This window comes from Grampus griseus, assembly GCF_964374135.1.
Source record: "Grampus griseus genome assembly, chromosome: Y".
In the NCBI taxonomy this organism is placed as follows: Eukaryota; Metazoa; Chordata; class Mammalia; order Artiodactyla; family Delphinidae; genus Grampus; species Grampus griseus.
The window spans coordinates 16,962,310-16,989,890 of record NC_139016.1 but is presented as its reverse complement, the minus strand read 5'-3'; the positions used below and the strand labels follow the sequence as shown (position 1 = coordinate 16,989,890).

The window sequence follows — 27,581 nt, the reverse complement described above, 5'->3', positions numbered from 1 at the left end:
TCTATTTTCAAGACAATTTATTCACTTAATTGAGACTGTAAGAATGTGAAGTTTCAGTATATGAAAATATAGGCTGAGCCCCAACCCCTCGTGTGAAAAAAATCATAGAAATCCAAATGCGCTTCCCTTTACTATTGACCTTAGGCGAAGAGAAATATAAACAGAAATAAACCAAGTGAATTTACTAGTGACTCTGCTCAACTGCTAGCACTAGCTAGGGTTCAGTGTCCTGAGTCCTTGACCTGGCTTTGTTACAACTACAAGATTATCATCACCTTATAGGCAAGGACCACCCATGTTATCTATGTATGTCTCTTCCATAATACATTCTAGAGCTCCTATCACATAATGGATGGTCAATAAAGGAATAAGATATTTTTACCTCTCTGGGCCTTGGCTTCTGGAGAGATGGATACAGATCATTGTTTAAGATTCCTTCCTAAGAAAATAACATTATCACAGTCTATTTATATGCAGGAGTCATGAATCAATTCTACTATATACATACAAGTCTGAAATTGTGCTCTCTGTGACTCTTCTGTTATAGCACCACGTGCCAGGTTACATAGAATTAGCACTTTGTAACTGCTTTTTGATGATGATGTTTCTTTACATTGATACAGCACTCCCCAGTGTATGAAGCACTTGTGTGTATTCTCCAATTTTGTCTTCCCATCATCGTAACTATTTAAGAAAATATTATCCTCATTTTCCATATATGACCTTGACTGGATCAAGGTCATTCAGCTAAAAAATGCCAGGGCATGAGACTGGAACCCCGAACTAGGAGTACTGATCCAGTGCTCTTTCAACTAAAACACACATCACATCGTCACCATCATCACCATTACTATAAAGCTGACCAGAGAGCTAAAATATCCACTTCCAGGCTGGGGCTAGACACAGATCTAGTACAGACATCACTGTCAAGTATATGCAGTTAATCTTGGTTGTCTTCCCACATACCCAACTCCCTAGCTGTTCCCCAAAAGAAAAAAAAAATCACTTTTCCAACTTTTTTCCTTCAACAAATCTCTCAATTCTTCTAACTGCTGTTCTCAACTAGATGGTAATAGAGAAGCAACCTCCTCGAATTATTTCACGAAGAGGCGGCAGTTGTAATGGCGAGTTGAAACTGGCTGGTACAGGCTTGCTGGAGGTGACTCAAACATTCAGAAACTTCAGACTGGATAGGAAGTCAGCAAATGCTACAAATCAGGGTATCTTTTTCTTTTTTTAGAGAGCTGATTAGTCAGTCCACCACTATTATAGTAAACAGCAGGCCTAATAAGATCACTTGCCTTTTAAAATAGGTGTTCGTTAACTAATAAAATCTCAAGCAATAAGCCACTGAACTGGAAAATTTTCTGCAGTATGGTGGCAATATCTGGATGGAAAAGAGATCTTTTTCCAGCATCCCTTAATCACAGAAATGGGTTAAGCTCATCTTGCATAATAATAATTACCGTTTATTTAGTACATACTATAACCTAGGTACTTTATACACATTTTCTCACCCAATCCTCATGGAAGTCCTGTGAGACATTATCTCCCCATAACAGATGGAGAAACAGACCCACAGAAACTACATGACGCAACCAAGGTCACTCAGCTAAAGGGTATAACTAGTATTTGAGTTCACCTAGTTTGGGCCACCAGTGACTGCATACTTTCCACCCAGCAGTTCTGAACAGTCAGTGGAATGCTGTTATTGACACAGCTACCAGAATAGTTAAAGCTTTACTTGAGAAATTTCTTCAGTAGTAAGTATAAAGATGCACATGTCTTAGAGGACACTGGCACTCTTCTCTGCAGAAGCAGAATGGTGATTCAGATGACCCTGTGGTCCCTCCTCGTCTTCTAGGTTTAAGATTTTGTACTACACAAACTATGTTCATTATTATCTAATGTATGAATTGGATTCTTGAACAAATCTTTGTCTTCCTCACCACTAAAGACTTTCAGGGGCAACTCCCATTTTTTTCCACAATTAGAAAACGCTTTCATCACAATGATCAGGGCTCTCCCCACTTCGAACTGCACCCTCTCCCCACCTTTGAAGCAATACTTTGCCCAAGAAAAACCCACCAAATTTTTTCCGTATCAAATGGAAAACCCAACAAATCAATTTCTCTTCAGAAGATTGTCATAACTGTCCTGAGTCTATTTGCTAGTTATTGATGCTCTCCAGGTTGACACAGGAGAATTGTCCATCTGTTTCCTGGTTTGAACATGAACTAAATTTGTGAAGGCAAGGTTGTGACAACAGCCTCCCTTCTCCCGGGCAACAGATTATGATGCTACACACTCAGTTATTATACTACTGCAGAATCTGCTCAGAAGGAAGAGATAGCTGATCCCAGACTAACGAACGAGCTGAAAGAACAGCAACTGGCAGGATAATAAAATAACAGTAACAGCTAACAGCAGTAGTGCCAGGCACTACTTCAAGAACTCTATTAACACTTTTGATCTCAGCAAATTAATTCTTTCTAACATACCTCACTGTCACTTGAGCAAAGTTATCTATGCACAGACAGTAAAGAAAAATTTAACCAACTTGACTCTAGCACCACAACCTTATCTTCTTGAGCTGGGTTTCCCTGACTCATTGCCTGTATTTCCTGATATCCACACAGTTCATGGATTACATACAAGAGCAGAGTCTAGGCAATAAATACTTGGAATCCAAGCAGTCTATCTCCAGAGCCCATTCTTCTACCTCCTTCACCATAGTGTACTAGTGAGGAAATTGGGAACGAAGGAGATGGTGTAAATTCACAAAGGTTACAATTGTTGGAAACCATAGAATCATAGCATTTCAGGATTAAAATAAAACTTAAAACTATTAAACATAGTTATTCAAGTACTGCAAGAGAATATTTCTTAATATTCTGAAAAACAAAATAAAACAGATTAATAATTTATACCAAGCCTCTCAGCATTATGTGTCATGCCAAGAGCAAGAAAATCAAGCAAGTACAACTTGATCTTAATCTTTGAGCTTAATTTGGGCACTACACGTAAATCACATTTATTCCATAGCATTTCACTTACCATTTGTGAAAAAAATTATAAAGCCCCAAATTAAAATGATTACCTTCTGCTAATAACCAGGGTGAACCATATAGAAAGTAGAAAGTCTCAGGAAAAACATTTCGTCAAACACACACTTGGCCAAACACAACCTGCATGTCCCGTGTGGGCACCAACACTTTTGAAAACCAATGTGTGTGCCTGTGATTCCCACTTACCAAAATTCCTCTTCCTTGGTATCAGAAGGGAAGATTTAGGCACATCAGAGTGTCTACAGAAGAGTTGAGGACACTCTCCACTGCCCCTCTGGATCAGAGGTGCTTGTAAACAAAATTATTTTCTCCTTTCATTGTGCTAAGAAATCTTGTCTCCTCTCTACCTAAATAACTCTCCCACTGGTCTGAAACTCTCTAATACCAATAATTTATAGACATCAAAGTTTGCATGTGCCCCAGAATCCAGCTAAATGAACTCCAGGAGTGGGAATCTAAATGTAAGTACTTAAATTGGAAGCTGTGAAACTAGGTGAATTAGAATAGCCTAGATATTCATTAAAACATATTTTCTTCAATTGTACATCAACAAACTTCAATTAAAAGAATGCATCTCCTTCAGAGAATCGACTTTAGTGGGTCTGTGGTAGGGCAAAGGAACCTATATTTTAAACAAGTGTTCCAGGCAATTTTGATGCAGGAAGTTGATTCAAAGGCCACTGTGAAGAACACGGGTCTATATAAAATCATAGGCACTAGAGGGAGAGCAACCATCAAAGGGAGGGAATATAAAACACTGCAAAAGTGTGTAGAACAAGATGGCAGCTGCAGGCACTGGAAGAGGCAGGCCAAGGTGAGGAGGCATGAAAAGGACTATGGAACTACTAGTCGTTGGAGGTGGATGACTAGCAAAGATTAACTCTGCCTACCCAAAAAGTCTGCTTAGCTCTGTATATCCAGCTTACAAAATCATAACCCAGATATTAAAACCAATTCTAGATATAAAACATTCACATGGTATAGAATAGAAAGAAAGATAGTTTTGGAAGGACTCATAGTTAACCTAGGGACACAGACTCCAAAAAGTCTCCAAAAACATAAGTGATATTTTGAAAAATCACCAATTTTTTCAATTTCAGATATAACACATTTTCTTCAGCTAGGGGAAAATCCTCTCCTTGTTTTTCCAAGTCATGAGTAAACAAGAAAATGTTCTTTAAATCACTCCCTTTAAATATCTTACCTTCTATGTTGCCAGATTCCTGACAAAATCAATAGCATGGTTGCCACTATGATGATGCAAAACATCACACCAAATATAATAATCCAGACGGGCACAGATGGGCCAGTAGGTGGTGCAAGAGTGGAAGGAATTCTTAAAAATTCCAGAGTCTGGTCATTCAAAAAGAAGGCATTGTTGATCCGGTTCCTAATCATTCTAAAATACAATGATGATTAAAAACAAATGAAACAAGACAGAAGAAACATTAGAAACAGAAGGTATAACCCTATCTCCCCATGATTATAACTATCCATGATTATAACTATCTCTATAAACAGAGCATCCCCCTAGCAGGAGACTTCAGGTTGAACAGACAGTGTGATGAGGACCATCATGCTGTGGTTTTCTGTCTATAAGTGGCAGTGCTTGTTGCCAGAAAGATGCTTCTCTATGTACTACTGCCCTCCACTGTTGATAATGTCCTAGAAGTAACTGGAAGTCTTGAGCTTTGAGCTCTGCCCACCATGTTTTATTTCCTGAGAGGCAGCATCTAGATTAAAATGACAGAACTCTATTTAAGGTGCCTTACAAAAATACCAACAGCCTGAAAAGATAAAATAATATGCAAAAAGTGGGTGATAAATATGAGAAGAAAAAACAAAACCAGCAGGAGAAAAGAGAACACGAAGCCAGGAGCAGCTGCAAATCCATCAATTTGATCTTTTTTTTTTTTTTCATTCAATTCAACAAACATTTGCTGGAAACTTACTAAGTACCAGATCCTGTGCTAGGTACTGGAGATACAAAATGAAATAAAAATACCCAAGAAGCTTACAGTCTAGAAGAGTGGCCCATCAGTCCCTCCACAATCACAGTGCAATCACAGTGCAAGGGGTAAATATGGGCACAGTGGGAGCACAGCAGAGGGGTAAGTACACAATAGTAAAATGTCAGAGCTGCTTTCCTAAGAAGGCAACTTTTGAGCTGTGCTTTGAGGGACAAGTAGGCGTTCTTTAGACCAAAGTGTGCAGCGAGCATAGGAATTGGAGACATGGTATGTAGTATGATTTGTTGCATCAGCTGCAAGTAGTTCCATATGACTAAAGTAAATGGTGCGTTAGGAGTCCAAAAGTCTAGAAAAATATGAAGGTAAATGCATTACTTTTCCCAGGGAAAATCTGTATTTTTGGTGGTAGTGGCACTTGGGAGGGGGAGGGGTTGGTGGCAGTTAGGGAGGGGTTGGTAGCAAAAACTTATTTGACTGAAACTATATTTCTAACTGGAATTTGCAAATTAGATGAGGAGATTTCTTGGACATACTGTGTGGCCTTTACTGAATTCACACTAGGCAAGCTGACTTCAACAACCTCTAGAGCAGCACTGAAACCAGAATATAATGTGAACCTTACGTGTAATGTCACATTTTCTAGGAGCTGCGTTTAAAAAAAAAAGTAAATAGTAACAGGGAAAATTAATTTTAATAACATATATTTGGGGACTTCCCGGTGGTCCAGTGGTTACGACTCTGAGCTTCCAATGTAGGGGACCCAGGTTCGATCCCTGGTCAGGGCACTGGATCCCACATGCCGCAACTAAAGATCCCACATGCTGCAACTAAAGCTCCCCTGTGCCGCAACTAAGACCCAGTACAGCCAAATAAATAAATACTTAAAAAAATATATATATATTTTGCCCACTATATCCAAGAAAATATAATTTCAACATGTAATATCAATTTTAAGTTGGTTCACATTTTATTTTGTGCTAAGTCGTTGAAATTTGGTGTGTACTTTACACTTAGAGCATATCTAATCTTGGACTAACTACATTTCAAGTGCTTGAGAGCCACATGTGGCTGGTGACTACTGATCCTGAACCTGAGAGTAAAAGCTGGAGAATCTCTGCAGACCAGCACCGGGGTATCCTTTAGCAAATGAAATCCTATGGGGAGGCCTGATTATTCATAAATGGGAAGGAGAATCCCAGCCAGGGAATCTGCAGCAGGGGATAATTTCCATGCAATTTTAATCAAACTACGGAATGTCTTCTTTTTTCGTAACCTAATTTTGCTAACACAGTAACACAAACCTTCCCACAAAATAACGAACCCCACTACCAAGGTATAACAGAGTAAAGTGAAAAGTTGCTCTGCATTCTCATTCTGTCTACCTGGTTGGTTAGCACTCAGGCTGATAAGAGGTTCTAGTTTAGTACAAACTATATCTCCACCTACCACTGAAATCCCCAAGAGGCGTCAATCACCATGGATATCTTCTAGCCAAGATTGGCCTTGAATAAGGCCAGGCCCTCAAAACAGATCAAAAGCAGACATCTTAGAACTGGTCTGTCATCCCCTCATCTAATTCCATAGGTGTGGATACTCTAGCAGACCGGGAGGAAAAAAAAAAAAAATCACTGCATGTGCTGGCGGCATGCCTGCGTTCAAGTTGTCACTCTTTATTTTTCTAGGTGACCTGAGCAAATCAGTTAATCTCCCTGAGCCTCAATTTCCTCATTTATAAAGCAGAGATAATAATAACAGCTCACAAATGATTGGTGCTGATACTAAATGCCACAGATGCATCAGAACATGCCTTGTGAACCAGAAAATATTATGCAAGCATTAGGCGGAACTAGCATTATTTTGCCCAACCACATAGGCTCTTCAGCCTTGAAATTCCTACTACCTGCCTTCTAGGTACCATCTCCTTTCTTTTCACTCTATCCTTCCCTCTTGGTACTGTTTCCTTTATTTTCATACAATCCTGATGAGCCCTATCCATTCCCGGACATAAATTCCCATTCTATTGGCCATTCTCACCCCCTCAATAGCCCTTCCTACTAGGGCCTTTGAAACAGACATTGTGTTGTGAACATATTCATCTAGATTTTCGACCTTCACCGTAAACACTCACTCCTCCTCCTCACATTAACTGAAGCCTGCTTTAACCACAGTGCCTTCATTTTCCTTGTAGCCCTCCCTCATCACAGGGCTTGAATAAAAATCCCTTTTCTCATGAAATACAATATTCCTAATTCTTACTCCCTAAGTAGTGGCTCTTAGCAGTATTCTTACTGGCAAAAGCACAGAAACAATTTAGCTCAAACCTTGTTAGGGCTTCCCTGGTGGCGCAGTGGTTAATAATCTGCCTGCCAATGCAGGGGACACGGGTTCAAGCCCTGGTCTGGGAAGATCCCACATGTCGCGGAGCAACTAAGTCCGTGTGCCACAGCTACTGAGCCTGCGCTCTACAGCCCGCGAGCCACAACTACTGAAGCCTGTGCGCCTACAGCCCGTGCTCCCCAACAAGAGAAGCCACCGCAATGAGAAGCCCGCGCACCGCAACGAAGAGCAGCCCCCGCTCGCCGCAACTAGAGAAAGCCTGCGCACAGCAACGAAGACCCAATGCAGCCAAAATAAATTTATTTATTTATTAAAAAAACAAAACAAAGAAACCCTTGTTAAATCATTCCCCATGGGTATAGAGCCTCAATGCCTTTGCTTCAGCAAGGGAAACAGATGATTATTCACACAAAAACATTTGGCATTTGATTATACACTCATTATCTTAAACACTGATATTTTACAAAGAGCAGATGAGTTCTTTCACTAGCTATTTCTCTTTGGTAACGAGAAAAAATATGCTTTTCAGTAACTTGTAAATAAATCCTTTGTAAGAAGAGTGAACTTTGTTTCATTCTTTTTCAGGAAATAGTTTAATTTGTGAACTCATTCTTCCAATACACCTTTGCCCAACACCAATCATGTGTGGGATATGATGTTTTGACACACATAAAGTGCATATTAATTGAAATAAAAACAAACTGCTTCCTCTGCTTCTGGGCAGAAAAGAATACATTTCACTTCTGAAAGTTTGTTATAATCCCAAGGAGAGGAGATGGGGAACTGTCAGGAAAAAATGGGTAAAACTTCAAATGGGCAAAAAATATGACTGAGAGTCCTGCAAATCTACCTTTCTGGACAGTTTCCACCTTTTATTGTTTTTGAGTTATTTTGCATATGTGTAAGTTGGAGAAAACTGATACAATGTAAATGATTCTTGTCCACAGAAAATCAAGGTGAATTGTGTCTGGTGGAGCACCGTCAATGGATAGACTGGTGTATCTTTTAATAAATAAACATGACCATTCTTCAATTCCTGCATTTGCATGCTGCCTTGAAGTCTCCTTTAAACTGGTTTTAACATCTTACTAGTTCCCTCATTAACTAATAAGATAATAAAATCTTTGATAGCATTCATTTTTAATTTGTATGAAAGTCATGCTTTTACCTTTTTTTCAAAAAATTATCTTTTAAAGGTAAAGACTTTCACTTTGCTGTACAGCAGAAACTAACACAACATTGTAAAGCAACTATACTCCCCTAAAAAAAAACCCAAAAAACACATAAGCATTTGGGCTCGAGAAGGCACATGATGAACCATCACACAATAGTGCCGTATAAGGTGTTCTCGCCAAAAGAAGACAGTACTAAACCTTCTTACCTAATGTATAAACCAGGGCTTCTCAGCCACAGCACAATGGATATTTGGGGTTGAATAGTTCTTTGTTGTGAAGTGCTATCCTGAGCACAGGAGGATGTTAACTGGCGTCCCTAACTTCTGCCTACTCCGTCACCAGCACTGTACAACAACATCTCCAGACATTGTCTAATGTTTCCTGGAGGCAAAACTGCCCCTGGATGAGAACCACTGATCTATACTAATCTCTATTCCAAGATAACAAAATGAAACCTTTGGCATCTTAATAAATAAATCACTTGGAACCAGAGAGAGAAGTCTTCAAAATCTATGAAAACAGCTGAATTAATCAATAACTTGATTCACCAGTGGAAGGCATATTTAGCGGTGATTACCTTATGGCTGGCTGCACCTCAACAGCAGGAAGGGTGTGATTCCTTGAAGGACTGGTAACCACAAACCAGAATGACACCCACTGGGTTACACTGCAAAGTAGGACGTGGGAAATTCTGCAGATGATGAGAAGAAAAAAAGTACATTATGAGTGAATAATACCAAATTGCATTAGACATTCCACTCTGGTGTTATTACCATCTTAAGAGGTGAAGAAATGTCCTACTAAGAAGAAAATAATATAGGAAATTTCCTTTATTTCAAAATCATAGACTTGGGGATCATTCCTAAAACAAGGAATCTACCAAAAAAGAAACAAAGGGAATGGCTCAGTAGAGGGCATTAGGTATCTCATTCTTCATCACCTGTTAGCTGACAGCATCCCTGTTTCTTCAACTCTTGGCCTCTCTCTGACACAAAATGCTTTTGTGTTTCCTCATCAGGATCTTCTCAGTGTCCTCTTCATTCAGCCTTCCACCTCTCAGAACCAGACAAATCTGTTGATCGAGAACTTACTTCCTCTGTTGGCCACTGTTTCCACCCCTCTCCTACTCCAGTAACAGGGGTTGGCCCAACAACAGACCTCCAGACTGAAGTGCTGTAACATTTACCAGCAGGCTTTGGACACTGTTTTTGCGGGTACCTGCTCCCAACTATAAGTTGGAAATGGGCCTCACTCTAGTCTGTATACCTGGATCACCAGTAGAAGTGACAAGAAAGAAATGGCAATAGTGTTCAGTTAGACAGTCTATATATGAATGTATGAAATGTATGAACGTAGAAAAATAAGAGAAAAACCCAAAACAAACCAACGTTGTCGGAGCTAAAACATAAATCCTGAACGGCTTTCACCATATCCTTACAAGCAAAATTGCAAAAACTGACATTAGCAACCATTCTAGAAGAAACACACAGCCTCTGTAAAAATACAAGTAAATTCCCTCTTTTTCCTTAAAGGAGCATTCATTCAAATGCATTTTGTTCATTTTTACAATAATGAAAGAGAGTGCCCCTCAGTCAATTTTCTGTAATTTTCAGGACCTGGTACAAATTATTATATTTTCTCCCTTTAAATGTCAAGGGCAAAAAGTGGAGGGCTCCCCCGCCACCCAGAGCCAAGCGCCTGGGCCAGCAGTGGGAGCTGAAGGATCCCCTATGCTCAGAACACAGGGGCGCCCCGCGAGGCCCCGGGTCCGCAAGGCCCCAAGTGTGTCCGCGAGGCCCCGAGTGAGTCCGAGAGACCCCGAGTCCGTGGGGCGCTGGCCTGGCCCGCGCAGGACGTCGTGCCCAGAGGTTCCAACGCCCCGCGAACCATCCCCCACCCCGATGCCAACGGTCGCCTCAGCGTCATAAGCTTGACGTCTACAGACTTCGGGGCCGCCCAGAAGCCAAAGCCCGTCGAAGGTCCGACCCCACTGACCCGCGAGCATGGGCAGCTACCTGAGCAGGTACCTGGGCACGGCCAAGGCCACGCAGCCAGCCCACGCCCGGAAGCGCCGGTCCCCACGGTTCCCATGCACCGGGCCCGCCCGCGGCACCTGCATCCCGATGGGCCGGGCCAGGTGCCAAATCCTGTGCCACCGCCGCCGCCGCCACCGCCGGGATCACGGGCTCTGGTTCCGCAGCAGGCCGCTCCCCGCCATCCTGCGCAGCTGGAAGTACTACGCGGTCCGCGGGTCCTTGGTGCTCCAGGCCTGGAGGCGCCTTCCCAGAGGGCCGCCCCTCCGCACCTTCTCGAGGCTGGGGTTTTCCGGCCGTGGCAACGGTTTCACGATGAGGTCCCGGTGGAACGCCCGCCTCTCCTGCCACACGCAGAGCCTGGTGGGCGTCCGTACCGCCCCCGTTGAAAGCCTAAGCAGCTTGTCCACGTGTCCGCCCAGCCAGGAGTCCCCGGAACCCTGTGCCAAGGAGACCGCGCTGAGGGCCCTCAGCCGACGCGAGCAAGGACAAAGGCGGCTCGACGGGCCTCTGAGGTCTGAGAGCCCCGAGCCCAGGCTGTCGGCCTTCCGGCCCGTGTTGAGGAATGGAGTGGTCCCTGCCTTTGTGCCCAGGCCGAGGCCTCTGAGAAGAAGCATCTGCTCCCGGTGCAACCGCCTCCGTGAAGAGGACACTGAGCCCCCGGCCTGACAGCAGCCCTGCCTGACGCCCACCCTGCTGTGAGGCCCGTCCCACACACCCCCACCGCCACCCCCCCACCCGCACCCCCCCACCCCCCCACCCCCATCCCCACCCCCACCTCCACCCCCACCACCGGCCCAGGGCACAGTCACAGAGCCTCACTGCGGAGATGGGAGCGGATCACCGCTCCCGGGCCTGTGCCTCCTGCAGCCTGACGTCCCCCTTGAGTCCTGAGAGCCAAGGCCACCTCCTCCTGACACTCAAACCCACATTTCTTTTACCCAGCTGACCCCTGCCCTACCCCTGCCTGAGTCACTGGCACGGACCGCCAGGCCAGCTCCCTCCACTCCAGCCAGGAGCTGCCAAGCCCCAGAGCCACCTCTCCTACCTGCAGAGCCCGCCCCGAAGAAGCACCGCTGATGTCCAGGCCTGCACTCCCTCCTGCCCTCCCACCCTTGCTGCCTTTGCCCCTGAGAAGACTCTTCTCAGGAAGGCGTGCGTCTCCCCTACTCCCCACTTCATACGGTTTAAAGGTGGTTCTTATTTTAAATAATACTAAAATAGCTTCATTATCCTAGAGATTGTCATGGTCTTTCTTTCAAAGATTCAAACATTAGGATTTCATCCACATGATGGTTTCTCCACCCTGGCTCTGTTGGGGCCAGACAAGCCTTGTTTGTGGGGTGCAGACCTCTGCATTGTAGGGTTTTAGCAAAATCCCTGGTCTCTGTCCTCTAGGTGCCAGTAGATAATCCATATTGTAAACATACAACGCATCTCCAGGCCCTGCCAGATGTTTGGGGGGCGAGGGGCAGGGCGCGCGGTGCACAATGACACTGGTGGAGAGCCACTGAGGGACAGTGCCCTCTACTGGCAGAAACATCACGCCCGGTCTCCCAAAATGTGCCTTTTTCAAAGACACAGAGAGGAACAAAATGAAGTGGTGTGTGCTTGGCAAAAACATATCCCCCACTTTGCAGAATGCTGTGGGGTGCGAATGACTCATGTTTTGGGCCTTATTAACAATCAGACAATGTGGTTTTTTAAAATGAGCTACTCATTTATCATCTTCAGTCTCGCAAAAATTGAAAAGTTAAAAAATATCAAATGCTGGAAATGATGCAGAGAACTGGAATCCCAGGCAGTGCTGTGGGTGTCGATAGGTCCAGCCCTTCTGAAGCGGCATTTGGAAGTGTTTCCTAGAACGCAGTGCGGCCACCAGAAACACTCTTACACACACACACACACACACACACACACACACAGACACACACACACACACACACACACACACACACACACACACACACACACACACACACACACACTGGTGAGGATGTTCTTCGCAGCCCCCTTTGTCAGAGCAGAGCATTGGAAGAACCTAAATGTCCACCAACAGGGGAAGGGATAAAGTAAATATGGTATTGCTATCAAGGGACTACTATTCCACAGATTAAAGGAAAGAAAGAGCCCAGGGTTTCTGCACTGTTCGGTCTGGGCCAGATAATTCTATGATGTGGATGCCCTGTGCGTTGCAGGATGTTTAGAAGCAAACCCGGCCTCTGTGGACTCGATATCATCAGGACCTCCTCCAGTAAAAACAATCACACATGTCTCCAGCCACTGCCAAACACTCGCTGAAGGACAAAAATCACCCCCAGTTGGGAACTACCGATCTAGAGTTACACATTTTTTTTAAACAGGTATATCTCAAAAATACACTGTCAAATGAAAAAGATGGGAAGTGGCATATTATGGGTAGCACAAGCCGTTTATATAAATCAAAAAATATATATATACAAAGTAATATTGCTAGCATAATACAGGGGGCCGGAAACCAAGTAAATGGTCATTTGGACACTTTGCCTGTATTGTTCTTTCCATCTAAAGCCTCTTCAAATACTGTTCAAACGTGAATTTCAAGGTTTCTCCTTTAGAGGGTCAGAGAATGAGCTGTAAACATAGCAAAGCCCCTTCTCCCTCCCATGGAGCACGCTTTCTAAGGGGGCAGAGACAGAAGGTAAACATTTAAATAAATGTACACACACTGACAGGTGGGGAGATGTGCTGTGAAGAAACCAAGGCAGGAGGAGGGATGCCCACAAGCTGCATCGACACACTGTGGCCCAAGCGCTTCCTCTGTCCCCATCACCATGGAACCCGCTATCCCTTACTACGAATTCAAGTCCTTCATTCCGTGTTTCCACTGGGTGGCAACTCAGGCTTTAACACAGCACCTCAGCAAATAACAGGAAAATATGTTATCTACTTAGAAATAAAGATGTCCAAAACATTAAAATTGCTGGCTGAAAATATTAAACTCAACATTTTCAATGGAGACAGTTACTGTTACATACAAAACAACCTGGGCTGAAACTCTATAAATCAAGGTTTTATTCTGAAGTTTACTCCCTGCCATTTGCTAGACATGAGACAAGGCACTGCACTCTGCGTGAGTTACCAGAAAGGGCTTGAGACCTTCGTGTGTCAGTGAGGGTACGGTTAACTGCTTAGGGTCTTCCTCAGTAGAAGAGCAGTAAGTATCCCTCCTACATGATGGTTTAGCCAGGAAAAGTAAGTCAAAGGTTTTAAGCACACAAAACAGTAAGCTTCTGCTCTACAAATATCAACTACAGAAACAGAACTACAGAGATGTGTTTACATTTTGTTCCGATCCAGGCGGTTGAACTGGTAATGAGTAAACCCACTTCCCAAAGTAGCGAGCTTGTGGGGAAAGGGCCAGGGGAAAGCACAGCCCTGCTTCTGGAGCCAGCTGCAAGGCAGAGGCTGCAGAGGACGATGGAGACACCCCCGTGGGCTGGGGCTTCCTCCTTGTCTGGATGACCCTTTGGGAAATTAACGGATGTCCTGGCTACCTCAAGAGTAAGACACTGAGGTCCAACAAGAGATAAAATGCAGGCGGCCGGGAGCTCCTTCTACTGTGGCCATTCCCGCCACCTTCACCGTGGGAGTATCCGCCCAGGGGACTCAGGTGCAACACGAGGGAGAAATGGTGGGTGGGACACCGTCTGCTTGTGTCCACTGCAGCCCAGTAGACGGGGCCCTGGTTTAAGAGCCAGGACGTCAAGCATTCACTCACAGATGTTTACCTAGAGCTAACAAGGATTAGCCGCTATGGTTAGGGAGGGTTAGGAAAAGCGTTCTACTGCAGGGGCATTTAGATTGCACGACCCTGCCCATAAGTGCCGGGTCTAGGAGTTTAGTGCTATTAAGACGCTTGAAGATCAAGGTCACAGTGTGAGCTCACCAGAAGATTAAAACCAAAGTGGGAGCCAAAACTCCCGAGATGCCCGGATCTGCCCACGAGGCTCCATGCTCCGTCGGCGAACAGACCCAGGACAGAGGGGAGGGCACAGGGCTTCTGGATTCCACGTGGTTTGTCCACAGTCTTTGTCAGGAGGGGCTCTAATTTCTACCCACAGTAGAGCTTCATAGTCTCCAAGCTTTGAGCACCGTTTTCAATTTTATCAGCTGAGCGTTCCCTGGGAGCCTATCAAACACTCTGTCCATGTGCAACACAAGACCTCTCTGGGCCCTGGGCCACGAGGCCAAGGCCCAAGTCCACCCTGCCCTGTGCGGCCCTGTATTCCTGAAGTGTGGCCCGTGTGGGCGCTCAGTGACTGTGATGTGAATAGGTGGATGAATGAACTAACAGAACGGAGTAATGAGCTCCACTGTTTTTACTCACTGTTTCTACATTACTCCAAGAGAGAGTAACTGAGAAAGTAAATTGGGCCAGCACGGCAATAACAGAAAAGGGAGGAAGGAAAGGAGGGAGATTGCTTCCCTAAAACTTTGTTTCCCCAATCACAAATATTCAGACAACATAACACAGACAACTCTCTAGTGTAAGAAGACTCCTGAATATAGTGCAGATAGAGGTAGCCAAGAGGAAGTGTACATGTAAGGAAAGTGGGTGCTAAAGGGAGTACCACGAAGAGTGATTTTACGGGTTTCGGTAGATAATTTACTTGGCGACCAAAAGACGCAGATTCCTTCCAGTGATAGATTATGTCCAACCAGCGTGACTTCTTCCACGCCCTTTCTTCTAAATGTGACCACACTGAATGTCCTCTAAGATTTGCACAAAATGAAACATTAATCAGCCGACAGCACTTACTGAACTAAACGTGTCTTTTAAAGTATGTTTTGATGTAATGAATAAACTGAAATGCCTAAATCTTACAAAGTTCTCAGCACAAGAAAAAAGATTACATCACGATGCACGGTGACGGATGTTAACTAGACTTACTGAGGTGATCATTTCACAATACACACAAATATCAAATCATTGTGCCGTATACCCGCAACTAATACAACAGGATCTGTCCATTATACCTCAATAAAAATAATAAATAAATAAATGACTGAAATGGCATCAGCACAGCTAAACAGCAAACCTACACTTTCAAGATCTGTAAATATAGATGGGTCTGATGGAACTCTTTGTATTCACTGGAATAACAATTTTGTCCGACTGCTTCGCAAAGCTGTAGTATTTACACATATACAGTCGCTCCTGTCAGCAAATCACTAAAAGGGTAGAAAGGGCCACTCCCATCCCTCAAGTGTGGGGAGCCCTGGTCTGAAGGTAACTGTCTCAGAACTGGCTCCACTGCCACTCCTCATCAGTGGCGCCAGACAGGGCCAACTAGGGTGGGAAGGATCGGGCTCTTGTTTCTGGAAATCAAAGGACTAAACAGGAGCTGGGCTGCTGTTTAACAGGCACGAGACCGTTAATCCCCTTACCGTGGATACAAGAGCATGTCGTTCGTTCTTAGATCACAAGGCTTATCCTTGAATAATTAGGCAGAGGAAGAAATCCATTCCGTGCCCTACATCATGTTACTCAGAAAGGGAACGCTAGGCCTGAGTTAGACTTCTGCCTCTCCTGCTAAAAATGATAAATTATTCTAAACAACCAATATTGGAGTAAACCAGGCAACTAGATTTCTCAGTTTTCCTGGAAAATAGACTAAAGTTTAAACTCAATCATATTTTCCTGAGATAATACTTTCAACATTTAAAAATTCCTATGAAACTATTTCAGAAAACCTGGCCTAAACCTTATTATAAAAACTTGAAAACACCTGTTTACCATCTTCAATCAAAGTCCCAAGAAACCTTCAAGTAATCTGATCCAATGAAACCAGAACTTTCTACTTTCAGACAACATAAACTTGTCCTTCCCTCTTCCGTTCTACTTTTAAGAAAATCCAGGGAAGAGCAAGAAAACCACTGGATATCAAGATTTGTAAGTAATGCTTTCAAAGGAACTGTCTTGTTTCTGTCACATTTCGTCCGTCTTCCATGACTCCCAGGGCCGGCTTCTTGGGTGTGGGCCTGTGCTGTGTGCGACCTGGATTTACCCACCATTTACATCTCAGGGCCTACCTAGCAGCCTACACAGCAGGCTTCCAACAGAGGTTACTTAATTCTCTGGCCCCCATCCAGCAGTGTAGGGCACAGGCGGCCTCAGGGGAGCGCCGTGAAGAAGAGGCTTCTGCTTCTCACGCCACTGCCTTGGGCGCTCTGTCAGCTCTTTCTCTCCCTCACTCCCTGACAGCATCTCGAGGAGGCGCGATGGAGCTTGCCTGTCACTTCTGGCCCTTAAAGAGCTCAGGCCGGTCTGGTCTGATCAAAACCTAGACGAACTGTCTTCCCGCCCCTAACACAGGGCTTCCCTCGCCCCGGGCCGTGCTGGCCTCAGCGGCCTGCTCTGTTCTTTTACTCTCCTGGCTCCACCCCTCCTGCGCTTCGCCCCTTACCTCCCCGCAGTCCCGCTCACCGGGGGATGGAAAAGGGAGGTGGGAGAGCGCGGGGATCCGACAGGAGAGAAAAAGGCAAGCTTCTTTTTCCCTAGCCAGGCTCCTTGTGCTGCCCTCTGGCCGCTGGTGGACCCTGCCGGGGCGGGTCCTAGCGTTCTCCACCCAGAGTGCACCCGGGGGGCCTCAGGAGACCGTCTGGGGACCTGTGCACTGCCCCTTCCCCTGACAAGGACGACGCACTCTGGCCAGGGCCGAAGGCTTCCATCTCGCCCCTCCCTGCCCGCTCTGCCGCCTTCCCTTTGCCCTGCACTTGGATCTCGGGCCCCACAGGCAGCGACTCGTGCAGCTCCCTCCGGAGGCCTCTGCTTGGCCCCGGGCCGGGCGGGCAGCCGCCCCAGTGCAGGCAGCCGTCCCAGTGCAGGCTGTTGGCAAAGCCGCCCTCTCTCACCCAGCCATGGAGGCTCAAGCCAGCCTTTGCCTTCAGACTTCTCCAGCTAAGAGGCAGGCGCCGGTTTCTGTTCCACCCACGGGACAGTGGCAGTGGCTGGGGACACCATCACGGTGGCTCGCGCTCCAGGTGCTGCTACTCCGGTGGCAGTTGGAAGTGGCCCTGGGAACGTCTGCGAGCTGGGGAGGGATGTGCCCCTCTCTCCTCTCGCAGACGACTCCTCTCTCTGCTAGCAGCTCTGCCTGACCTGAGGTGGGCAGGGGAACGTGCAAGGGGGCCACTAGTGTGGCCTGGGCGCTAGTGGGCGCCCATCACACGGACCCAGCTGTCAGCTCCCAGCGGGCTGCGTGGTGCACCCGCACCGGGACCCATCCCCGCCCCTGTCCTGCGGGGAAGGCCGTGGACACGCCGCACCCGCTCTGCAGGGCCTCGCCCTCTGCCTCTCGGAACCTCGACCTTCTCTTCCACTGCCCGCTTGGGGTCATGGTGACTGGACCCGTTCAGCTCTCCTGCAAGTCCTTCATGGATGTGGCCAGGACCTCGCTTTAGGAAGAACACCCTCTGGCAGAGTCAATCCAGCTTATACTGGGTCAAGGGTAGGCTGGCGGTACGTTCCCAAATATGCAGAGGAGACACTGAGCCCTGTGTCACTGGAGGTGATCGCGCTTGATATGAGATCCCGTAGTTAGGACTGAGTGAAAGGTGGGACGAAGAGTCTTCATTACTCTGTTCATTATTTGACTATCTTTAGTGAGTTACTCTTTACATCTTCCACCCAGTGCATCTCAGTAGCTCTAAGTTTTCTGCACTATCCATAGAAATAAGCAGTGACAGGATAGGAAAAAAACGATTTAAAAAACCGGCCAATGTTCAAGATTTGAATCCCTAAAGCCATCCTAACAGGCATACCTCCCACCCTCTAGAATCCACTCTGCCTCACACTGGCACCAAAAGACCTCGGAAAAGCACATTTAAAATCGGATCCATTTGCCAAGCTAGTGGTGCCTTTCTATTACCCACCACACTCGGGAGAGGCAGCCTGTCTGGGAAGTTGTTTTCAATTCATCTTGCATTGTGTGGTGCCCTTTCCCATAGAGGAAACCTGCTCATGTAAAGAAGCAGCCACCGTTAGGCGGCAGCACTTGTACTGCATCTTAAACACATCCCGATTCGTGAGGCAGCCCTCATCGCTCAGCCGCCTGAGAGCAGTACTGCTGGGACTCAAGTTGCCTGAGCATTTACAGGAAAACAATTTGTTGACCCCAATCTAGGTTTGTGCTTTTCAATTTTTCAACTGACCTTGGCAACAAAAGTCTCTATATAGCCTATGCACCCAGTTCCAATTAAAACACCTTTGCAAATAAACCAGATTACATATTCACAGACTCCTACAATGTCCGGGTTCCGAAAAATCAAATTCCCAAAGTGAATTCCTCAAAACTAATCTGAAATGTTACATATTTAAATTAACTTTTCCTAAGAATGGAAACGTGATACAACATAGTCATTTACAAGGCGAAATTTAGGTACTGAGAGGAAGTAATGATACAATGAACACAGCGATGTATAAAATCTGTTGATGAAAAATGACAATAAGATAAAAAGCGACTAGTTGAGGGGCTAGCATTGTGAGATGACCAGCGGCTGTTTTCCTTATATTTTTCAGGTATAGTTTTTATGTACAATATTATATACGTTTCAGGTGTACAACACAGTGATTCACAATTTTAAAGGCTGTAACTCCATTTATAGTAGTTATAAACTACTGGCTATATTCTCTGTGCTGTATAATATATCCTTGTAGCTTATTTATTTTATATAGATATTAATATATAGATATTAATTTATGAATATATTTGTTTATGTTATATATAGTAGTTTGTACCTCTTAACCCCCTACCCCTATCTTGCCCCTCCCCCTTCCCTCTCCCCAGCGGGAACCACTAGCTTGTTCTCTATATCTCAGTGTGTTTCTTTTTGTTATACTCACTACTTTATTTTGCAGATTCCACATATAAGTGATAACATACAGCACTCGTCCTATTATTTCACTAAGCATAATAGCCTCCCAAGTCCATCCGCGTTGTTGCAAATGGGAAATTTTCATTCTCTTTTTCGGTTGAGTAGTATTCCATTGTATGTATATGTATAAACGTAGATGTGTGTGTGTGTGTGTGTGTGTGTGTGTGTGTGTGTGTGTACACATCTTCTTTATCCATCCTTCTGTTGATGAACACTTAGGTGGCTTCCATGTCTTGGCTATTGTAAATAACACTGCTGTGTACATTGGAGTGCATGTATCTTTTTGAGTTAGGGTTTTTCTTTTTCTCTGATATGTACCCAGGAATGGAACTGCGGGGTCATATGGTAGTTCTATGTTTAGTTTTTTGAGAAACCTCCATACAGTTTTCCACAGTGGCTGTACAATTTACGTCCCCACCAACGGTGCACATGGGTTCCCTCTTCTCCTTATATTTTTCCTTTTTTATTTTTTGGAAGGCAATCTTCTCATTTTAATTTTTAAAAGGTTATTATAAATTGTTTTGGAAAGAGTGTTTCCGTTTAAACGCATAGGATAAAGGCAAATATATCTTTTCTAAAAATCTATAAAACAGGAGTAAAGTTCACGTAGGGCATCATTTTGTTTTACCTCACACCTCCTTCTTTTAATTTTTTGAATCATGTGAATACGTTACGTATCTTAAAATACATACGTGTGTTGCGATATATATGCGTGTGTTTGTGTACACGTAAATCCACGTATCATATGTTTCTTTTGCTGCCCCCAATTTTTCTCTTCTGTTCTATCCCTTATATTCACAGCCCATGCATAATACGTTGTGGGTCTGAGGAAGACAATCAACAGAAACCCTCTTTGCCAAGTTCTCGGTAAAATTAAGACAAAAGAATGAAGCAGACGGGAGACCAAAATAAAAGGCTGCGTTGGAGGATATGACTTTTATCAGCGGGCAAATTTCCTTCCTAATTTTAAGAATATCCTGCGATGAGATAAATTCATCTATAGTGACCCAGGCAGAGCTGAACCGAGCAGGTCTCACCATATTCTGGTGTAATATGCAAGATACTTAACACCTTACGATCTGGCACCTAACAATCTAAACAGTCTACAGCTACAGACAGCACGGACAGCCGCGTGGGTGTGTAAGCTTGCCCAGGCAGGGCCTGATTCTGTACTTAGTGTGGGGGGCAGCGCAGAAAAAATGCGTGCTGAGGGCAGGCCGGCTCCTCAAGAGAAGCGAACCCATGCCCAGTTTATCCTTCCAGCCCACCAATCAAATCAGTCATTTCACCTCTCAAGGGAAGAGTGAAGTAAGGGAGTAGAGAGAAACCAGGAGTGTTACCCTAATCACAAATGGAGATGGAAGGAAACACCACAAATAGGGAAGAATCCTTCGGAAGAACAGATTCAAATGTAAAACTATTAAAAGTTGTACTAAGGCTTTGAAGAAAATAAACAAGGTGCTACGACAGATACCAACGGTGCGATGAACCTATACATATGTAAGTTATTTTCAAAATGAGTGCTATGCACTTATCCCCTTGCCCCCCTCCAAGTTCATATGTTCAAGTCCTAACCCCTAATGTGAATGTATTAATATTTGCAGATAGGGCCTATAAGGAGATAATTACAGTTAAATGAGGTCATATGGTGGAGCCCTGATAGAGAGGATTAGCGCCCTCATCCAAAAAGGCACCAGAATGCTCGCTCTCCCCGCTGCCACTTCCCGCTCAACAAAGAAGAGGTCATGTGAGCCTACAAAGATTTGGTGTTGCCTACAAGCTGAAAGAAGAGGCCTCAGAATGAAACCTACCTTGTCAGCATCTTAATCTTCAACTTATACAACTTCAACTTATAATATTATATATATAGAGAGAGAGAGAGAGAGAGAGAGGGAAAGAGAGAGAGAAATGTACATAGCTTATGACATGTAACTACAAAGTTTTATATTTATCTTCATAGTGCCTATTGAATGAAGAGCATTGTTAGAACATGATATGAACTATAACCTGAGCTAGATTATAAAGGTTCTTTTTAATGTTGAATTAAAACGTGGGTCCCTTAAAAATTAGATGTATACCTTATTTTCAAGATTGAGTTTTGAATTAATGTCCTGTCTCAAATAATACTTGCAAACAATCAATATAGACTTTTCATTGCTTACTTACTCAGTTGCTTCTCTGTTGGGAACTCTTCTCACGGAGAAAGCCACCATCGCTTTGAAGAGACAGTCTTCATTTGTATCCCAGGCGTACTGAAAGAGAAGTAAAACCGAAGGTCAAGTGAAGAGGCATGGGGTAAAAATTGGTCCACTGGGTTCTAACTGTGGCCACACTGGTGTTGGTGTGTGTGTGTGTCTGTCTGTCTGTCTGCGTCTCTCTCTCATCTTCCTCATACAATAAAGACTGGAGACCATGATAAATCATGTCACCATAATGTTCAGGATAGAGTTTCCCAGCTATTCTATCACTGTAAGTGTGGTGTGTTTCCCATTGCATTATCTTCTTCCAAATTTGCAGTACTAGTAGCCAGTCAACAAACAGGTAATCCGCACATCTCATCCCGGACATAAACAGTTGATTCCCTTCTTCCCTTTCACCTTTCCCTCATAAACTGACTCCCCTTCTCAGCTTCCTTCCCTTTATTAACTCCGGTACAATTTTACTTTTTATATTCTTAGCTGAAAACTTGAGTGTATGTGTGTATTATGGGCTGAATTGTACCCCCCTACAAAGAAATTCATATGTTAAATTCCTAACCCCCCAGTACCTCAGAATGGAACCAATATATATGGAGATAGTGTCTTTACAGAGGTGATCAGGTTACAATCAGATCACTAGGGTGGGCCCTAATCCAGTATGACGGGTGTCCTTGAAAGAACAGGAAATTTGTCACAGACACATACAGAGGGAAGACGTGTAGACACAGGGAGAACACAGCCATCTAGAAGCCAAGGGGAGAGGCCTGGAACACATCCCTCCCTCACAGAACTCAGAAGGAACCGACCCCGCTGACACCTTGATCTTGGACTTCCAGCCTCCAGAACGAGAGAAAACAAATTTCTGTCGTTTAAGCCACTCAATCTGTGCTACTGTGTTTCAGCAGCCCTAGCAAACTGAAGTGGCTGACCCCACATTTTAGGTGGTAATCAAGTGTAACTGGAGAAAATCACAAAACAGGTTCTGTGGCTTAACTCTAAACTCACGATGACCTACTCCCAGATTGCCCGGGATCCCCTTAGGATTCTCCGTCAGTTTTCTCTCTCTCGTGGTTCACAATGACTATTTCAAAGCTCCTTCAGGCCTCCCCAAATCTCAGTGCTTCCCTCAAACCTCACTCTCACTAGGCGCTCTTGTTTTATAAGTTACTGATACATCTCGAGTCATCCACTTACACTCCCCCGCCCTCCTGACACCAAGTACAAAACTTCCCCCATAGGCACATGTCTTATCCACATCCTCCCCCGAAGGGCCAGATGTGGTGTTTCTCCTCCTGTCAACGGCTGTTCTGTCCACCTCTATTAGGAACGCTTCCATTCGGCCCTTCCCAGGATCTAAACAATACAGTTTTCCCCTCGCTTCTGTGCATTCAGTGCTGACTGGAGGCTGTCCATTGACTCTGAACCATGCGCAACTCTTTCCGATTAAAACAACAGCAAAACGAAATCACTTTATTCAGTCCTCCTTCTTCTACCCATTGCTGTCTCTCTCCTGCCCTTCAGAGCCAAAATTCCCAAAGGAGTTGTCCATCCTTCTGTCTTTACACGGTCACTGCCCACTTACTCTTTTCTTTTAATATAAATTTATTTATTTTATTTATTTGTGGCTGTGTTGGGTCTTCATTGTTGTGCGTGGGCTTTTCTCTAGTTGCGGCGAGCAGGGGCTACTCTTCGTTGTGGTGAGCAGGCCCCTCATTGCGGTGGCTTCTCTTGTTGCGGAGCACGGGCTCTAGGCACGCGGGCTCAGTAGTTGTGGCACATGGGCTTCAGTAGTTGTGGCTCGCGGGCTCTAGAGCGCAGGCTCAGTAGTTGTGGCACACAGACTTAGCTGCTCCGCAGCATGTGGGATCTTCCCGGACCAGGGCTCAAACCAGTGTGCCCTGCATCGGCAGGCAGATTCTTAACCACTGCGCCACCAGGGAAGCCCCACTGCCCACTTATTCTTAATCTCCTCCACCATCTGCCTTCCAATCCCTCCACTCCACAAAGCGGCTCTCTCACGTTACCAATGACCCAATGAGCGGTTTCCAGTCACGCCTCGCTTGGCCTCTCAACAGCACATTTGATGCTCTTGAACAGTCCCTTCATCCGAAAGCACACTCTTCCCTTTCGTGATACAGCATCGTCCTGGTTGTCCTCCTGCCCCTCTGCCTCCTTTGCAGGTTCACCCTCCTCTACACGGGCCTTAAGCTTTCGAGAATCGCTAAGCTCAAGGCTAGCCCCTCTCCTCTTGCCACCCTCCGCTTTCTCCCTCAGCACTGTCATTACCACCTCAGTGCAGGTGACGCAGGAACGTGTATCTCAAGCCAGCTCTGTCCTTGCCTGTTTGTCAATAATACCTCAAACTCAGTAAGTCCAAAATTAAAGCCATGGTTTTCTTGTTGGTTCTTGGTTCCCTGACTCATAAATGGGCCATCATGCATCCAGTTGCATAACTAGAAACAAAAGCTTATCCTTGACCCGTTGTCCTCTCTTCCTTGTCAGCCCACCCCCGTGGCTCTGAAATCCCTTCCCTGCCCCCTCTCTCCACCAACACACCATACTCCAAATAGCTATCATCTCCCACCTGCACTGCTCCATCTGCTGCCCAACTGGGTCCTCCTCTCGACTCCAGGCGCCTGGACTCTCTGTCTTCCACACTGTGGCCAAAGTGTCTTGTAAACACAAATTCTGTCATGACACTCCTTCCACGAAACTCCTCGTCACTTTACAGATAATATCAACGACTTCCCTGATGGTGCAGTGGTTAGTAGCCCGCCTGGCAATGCAGGGGACGTGGGTTCGAGCCCTGGTCCGGGAAGACCCCACGTGCCATGGAGCAGCTAAGCCCGGGCGCCACAACTACTGAGGCTGCGCTCTAGAGCCCGTGAGCCGCAACTACTGAGCCCGCGTGCCACAACTACTGAGCCTGCGTTCTAGAGCCCGCGTGCCACAACTACGGAAGCCGGCATGCCTAGAGCCCGTGTTCTGCAACGAGAAGCCACCACAACGAGAAGCCCGTGTGCAGCAACAGAGAGCAGCCCCCGCTCGCTGCAACTAGAGAAAAGCCCGTGCACAGCAACAAAGACCCAACGCAGCCAAAAATAAATAAATAAATGGATCCACTAATTTAAATAAATAAATATATATATATATATATATAAAAAAACATCAGAACTCCTCAACACAGCCCACACATTCTTTGGCCTGACCCTTCCTTCCGCCCGAAGCTCATCATGCACCATAGTCCTCCCCACTGCTCCACTTCCAGGCACCTTGCCCTCCTTCCACCCTTCACTCTCCCCAAGTTCTTTCCTATAATAAGCCTTTGCATGTGCTGGTCCCTCCACCCTCTTTCCTTTCATCCCCTGGTTCACTTTTACTCCTGCTTTAGACCTCACACAAATGCCAGTTCCTGCGGCCCCTCGTGAGGCCAAAGCCCCTACGTACTTCTCCTCCCTGTAATGCTTGTCAAGATTACACACTTGCATTTGGTTCATTAATATGCAACAAATTCCACTACTATAAGCTCCCCAAGGGCAAGGATAAGCCTGGTTTTAGCTGCACTGCATCCCCAGCACCCAGCACGGGGCCTGCCCTCAGAGGATCCTGGGATAAGCAACCCTACGCACTGGCAGAGATGGTGGATTCTGCAGTCAGACTGCCTGGTTCAAACCTGACCCCTGCCCCTTGCTGACTTGACATCTTGAGTAGGCCAGGTAATGTCTCTGCGCCTCAGTTTTCTCATCCACCTCATGAGAATGGGAATACCCATGCCACCTTCCTCAAAGGGTTGTTGTGAGGGCTAAATGAGCTGATGTGAGCAAAGTGATTAACAGGGTCCCAGCTAGAAAGTAAACTAAGTTCTCAAGGAATGGTGGCAGTTAGAATGATTATTACTCACGGAGCCAGCAAACAAAACGGTGGATTGCCCTGCCAACTGAATACTTCCAAGTATCTTTAGCACTCTTTTATCATCTCTAGCCTGAGGCGTCTTACTATCACCTTCTATTCGGGAAAATGGTCACAGACCATGCCCGAAAACCGAAACTAGAATGACACAACTCCATCTTATTATTTCAACAGTCTTTACTGTTCCTATAGCTACCGGAGCCCCATGAGTATTTTTTTAACTTTAATTTCATAAGCATATATTTCATGCTATTACTTTGATATCTGAGAAGAATTGAAGAAACCTCACCTGAGAATTGCAACGTTTTGTGCTATGAAAGATCTCATGCTGGTGAAACGTGCCCTCCTTTCAATGATGAGAAAAGTCACTGACAAAGTTCAAATGACCACAACGGTGAGGAGCAGAGCCCAGCCCACACCTGAGAGCCTGACTCAGGCCCCTCTGCTCCACTCTGCTAGGCTGAAACGTGCAGGCTTGCAAAATTGTTTGGGGCAGCACAAAACTTCACATATTTTCCAGCACACACTGCAGATTAAATACTTCAGGCAAAATCACTTTACTAACAATTTCTATTTCACTACAATCTTTTTTGCTTTAAGAAAATATCAGATTTCACGTCTTTAGAAGCAATCTATACAAGTTTAAGATAACTATGAAGAGAAAGCAGTGTTATCAGCAAACAAAATTTTAAAGGAACATACAAGTTTCTTCACTTACTGCTTTATCTCCCAGAGCTGTTCTGAGACTAAGCCTCACTTTAAAAGCATTTTTTGCATCTGTCAGGGAGAGAAAAGAGAGAGAGAACTATATGATGATAAAATCTGCCAAAATGGAACCTGATAGATCCTAATATTTAATGCAACTCGAATCAACAGAATTGCAAGTAAACTGCCCCAGATACACCTGGAAGTTTAACTGCAATCATCTTAAATGGCTGAAATTTTAATTTCAAACTCATAAAACATTCACAGGCTCAACTTTCAAGCCATGACACGACGGCAGGTTTAGAAAAATAAAGAAGTCTTTCAGGCAGAGACTTGTCTATCATTTAGAAAACTGTTCATCTATTTTGAAGTTTCAAGGCTTACGTACCTGACTGACAGAGTTCGGCATGAATAGCACTCACTAGAAAAAAGAGCAGCCACAACATTCTTTCAAAGCGGAAAACACAAGACAAATGGAGGGAAAAAAATCCACCCTTCTCTTAAAGCTGCCTTAGCCACTCTGTGACCCGGATTAGAATATCAGACAAACAAGCAAGCCACCAACTAAAAGGTTTAATGATTAACCCCATCATCTGGGTTAATGCTTTGAGAGAAGCAGCCCATCTCCTGTCAGTTATTTACGAAAATCTGTTTGGAAAACAGATTAGCTGTCCTTTCCAAATTCTACCTCCAAAGAATATTTTCTCTGCTGAGCCAAAAGTCGGAATCCTCCCCCCACCTTTCTTCTGTTGTTGTCTGGTTAAATGCACGGTGGAAAGCATTAGTCCTTTCTGGAGGTCTACCTTGGCATGAACTTCCCACCTTTTCAGGGCTGAAATATCTCTGGGGTATCGATAGACTCTCTTAATTTAGGAAACAAACATCACTCCTTTCTATCTCTGGTGAACAAAGGACACCCTTCCAAGACTGGCCTCGTTAGACTCTCACCTCCACAGGTAAACATTCAGGAGAGTTTCCAACTCAAAGAGAATGGTTTTGCTCAGCGCTAAGCTCTGGCAGCTTGTGTAAAATCAAAAGTTAATGGTGTGGTGCGATCCAATGGAACATTCTGTGATGATGGAAATGTTCTGTATCTGCACTGTACACTATGTATACAATACCGACGCCACTAGGCGTAGGTGGCTGTTGAGCACTTGAAATGGGGCTAGTGCTGCTGAGAAAATGAACTTTTTATTAAGTTAATTTAATTTAAGTAGAAACATGTGGCTAAGCAACTACATTGCTCAGTGCAGCTACACAACAGTAA

At 45.0% G+C, this 27,581-nt stretch overlaps 1 protein-coding gene across 1 annotated transcript; it reads right to left on the bottom strand.

Annotated features, from left to right (window-relative positions):
* Positions 1-386: 386 nt before the first annotated feature.
* Positions 387-26,825, bottom strand: LOC309817681 (collectrin-like). The gene is made up of 6 exons (XM_082646952.1): positions 26,703-26,825; positions 26,328-26,386; positions 21,669-21,754; positions 9,128-9,241; positions 4,273-4,467; positions 387-439 (listed from the first exon to the last, which is right to left on the bottom strand). Exons 1-6 carry the CDS (start codon positions 26,758-26,760, stop codon positions 427-429), a joined length of 525 nt encoding a protein of 174 aa, XP_082503078.1. The 5' UTR covers positions 26,761-26,825; the 3' UTR covers positions 387-426.
* Between the last annotated feature and the right edge of the window lie 756 nt (positions 26,826-27,581).

Coding starts and splice junctions, on each gene's coding strand:
- LOC309817681 (XM_082646952.1), bottom strand. CDS start 26,760: ATGTTGTGGCTGCTCTTTTTTCTAGTGAGTGCTATTCATGCCGAACTC. Junction 21,755..26,327: donor CAGCTCTGGGAGATAAAGCA/GTAAGTGAAGAA, acceptor CTTCTCTTTCAG/TACGCCTGGGATACAAATGA. Junction 9,242..21,668: donor CCCAACAGAGAAGCAACTGA/GTAAGTAAGCAA, acceptor CATCATCTGCAG/AATTTCCCACGTCCTACTTT.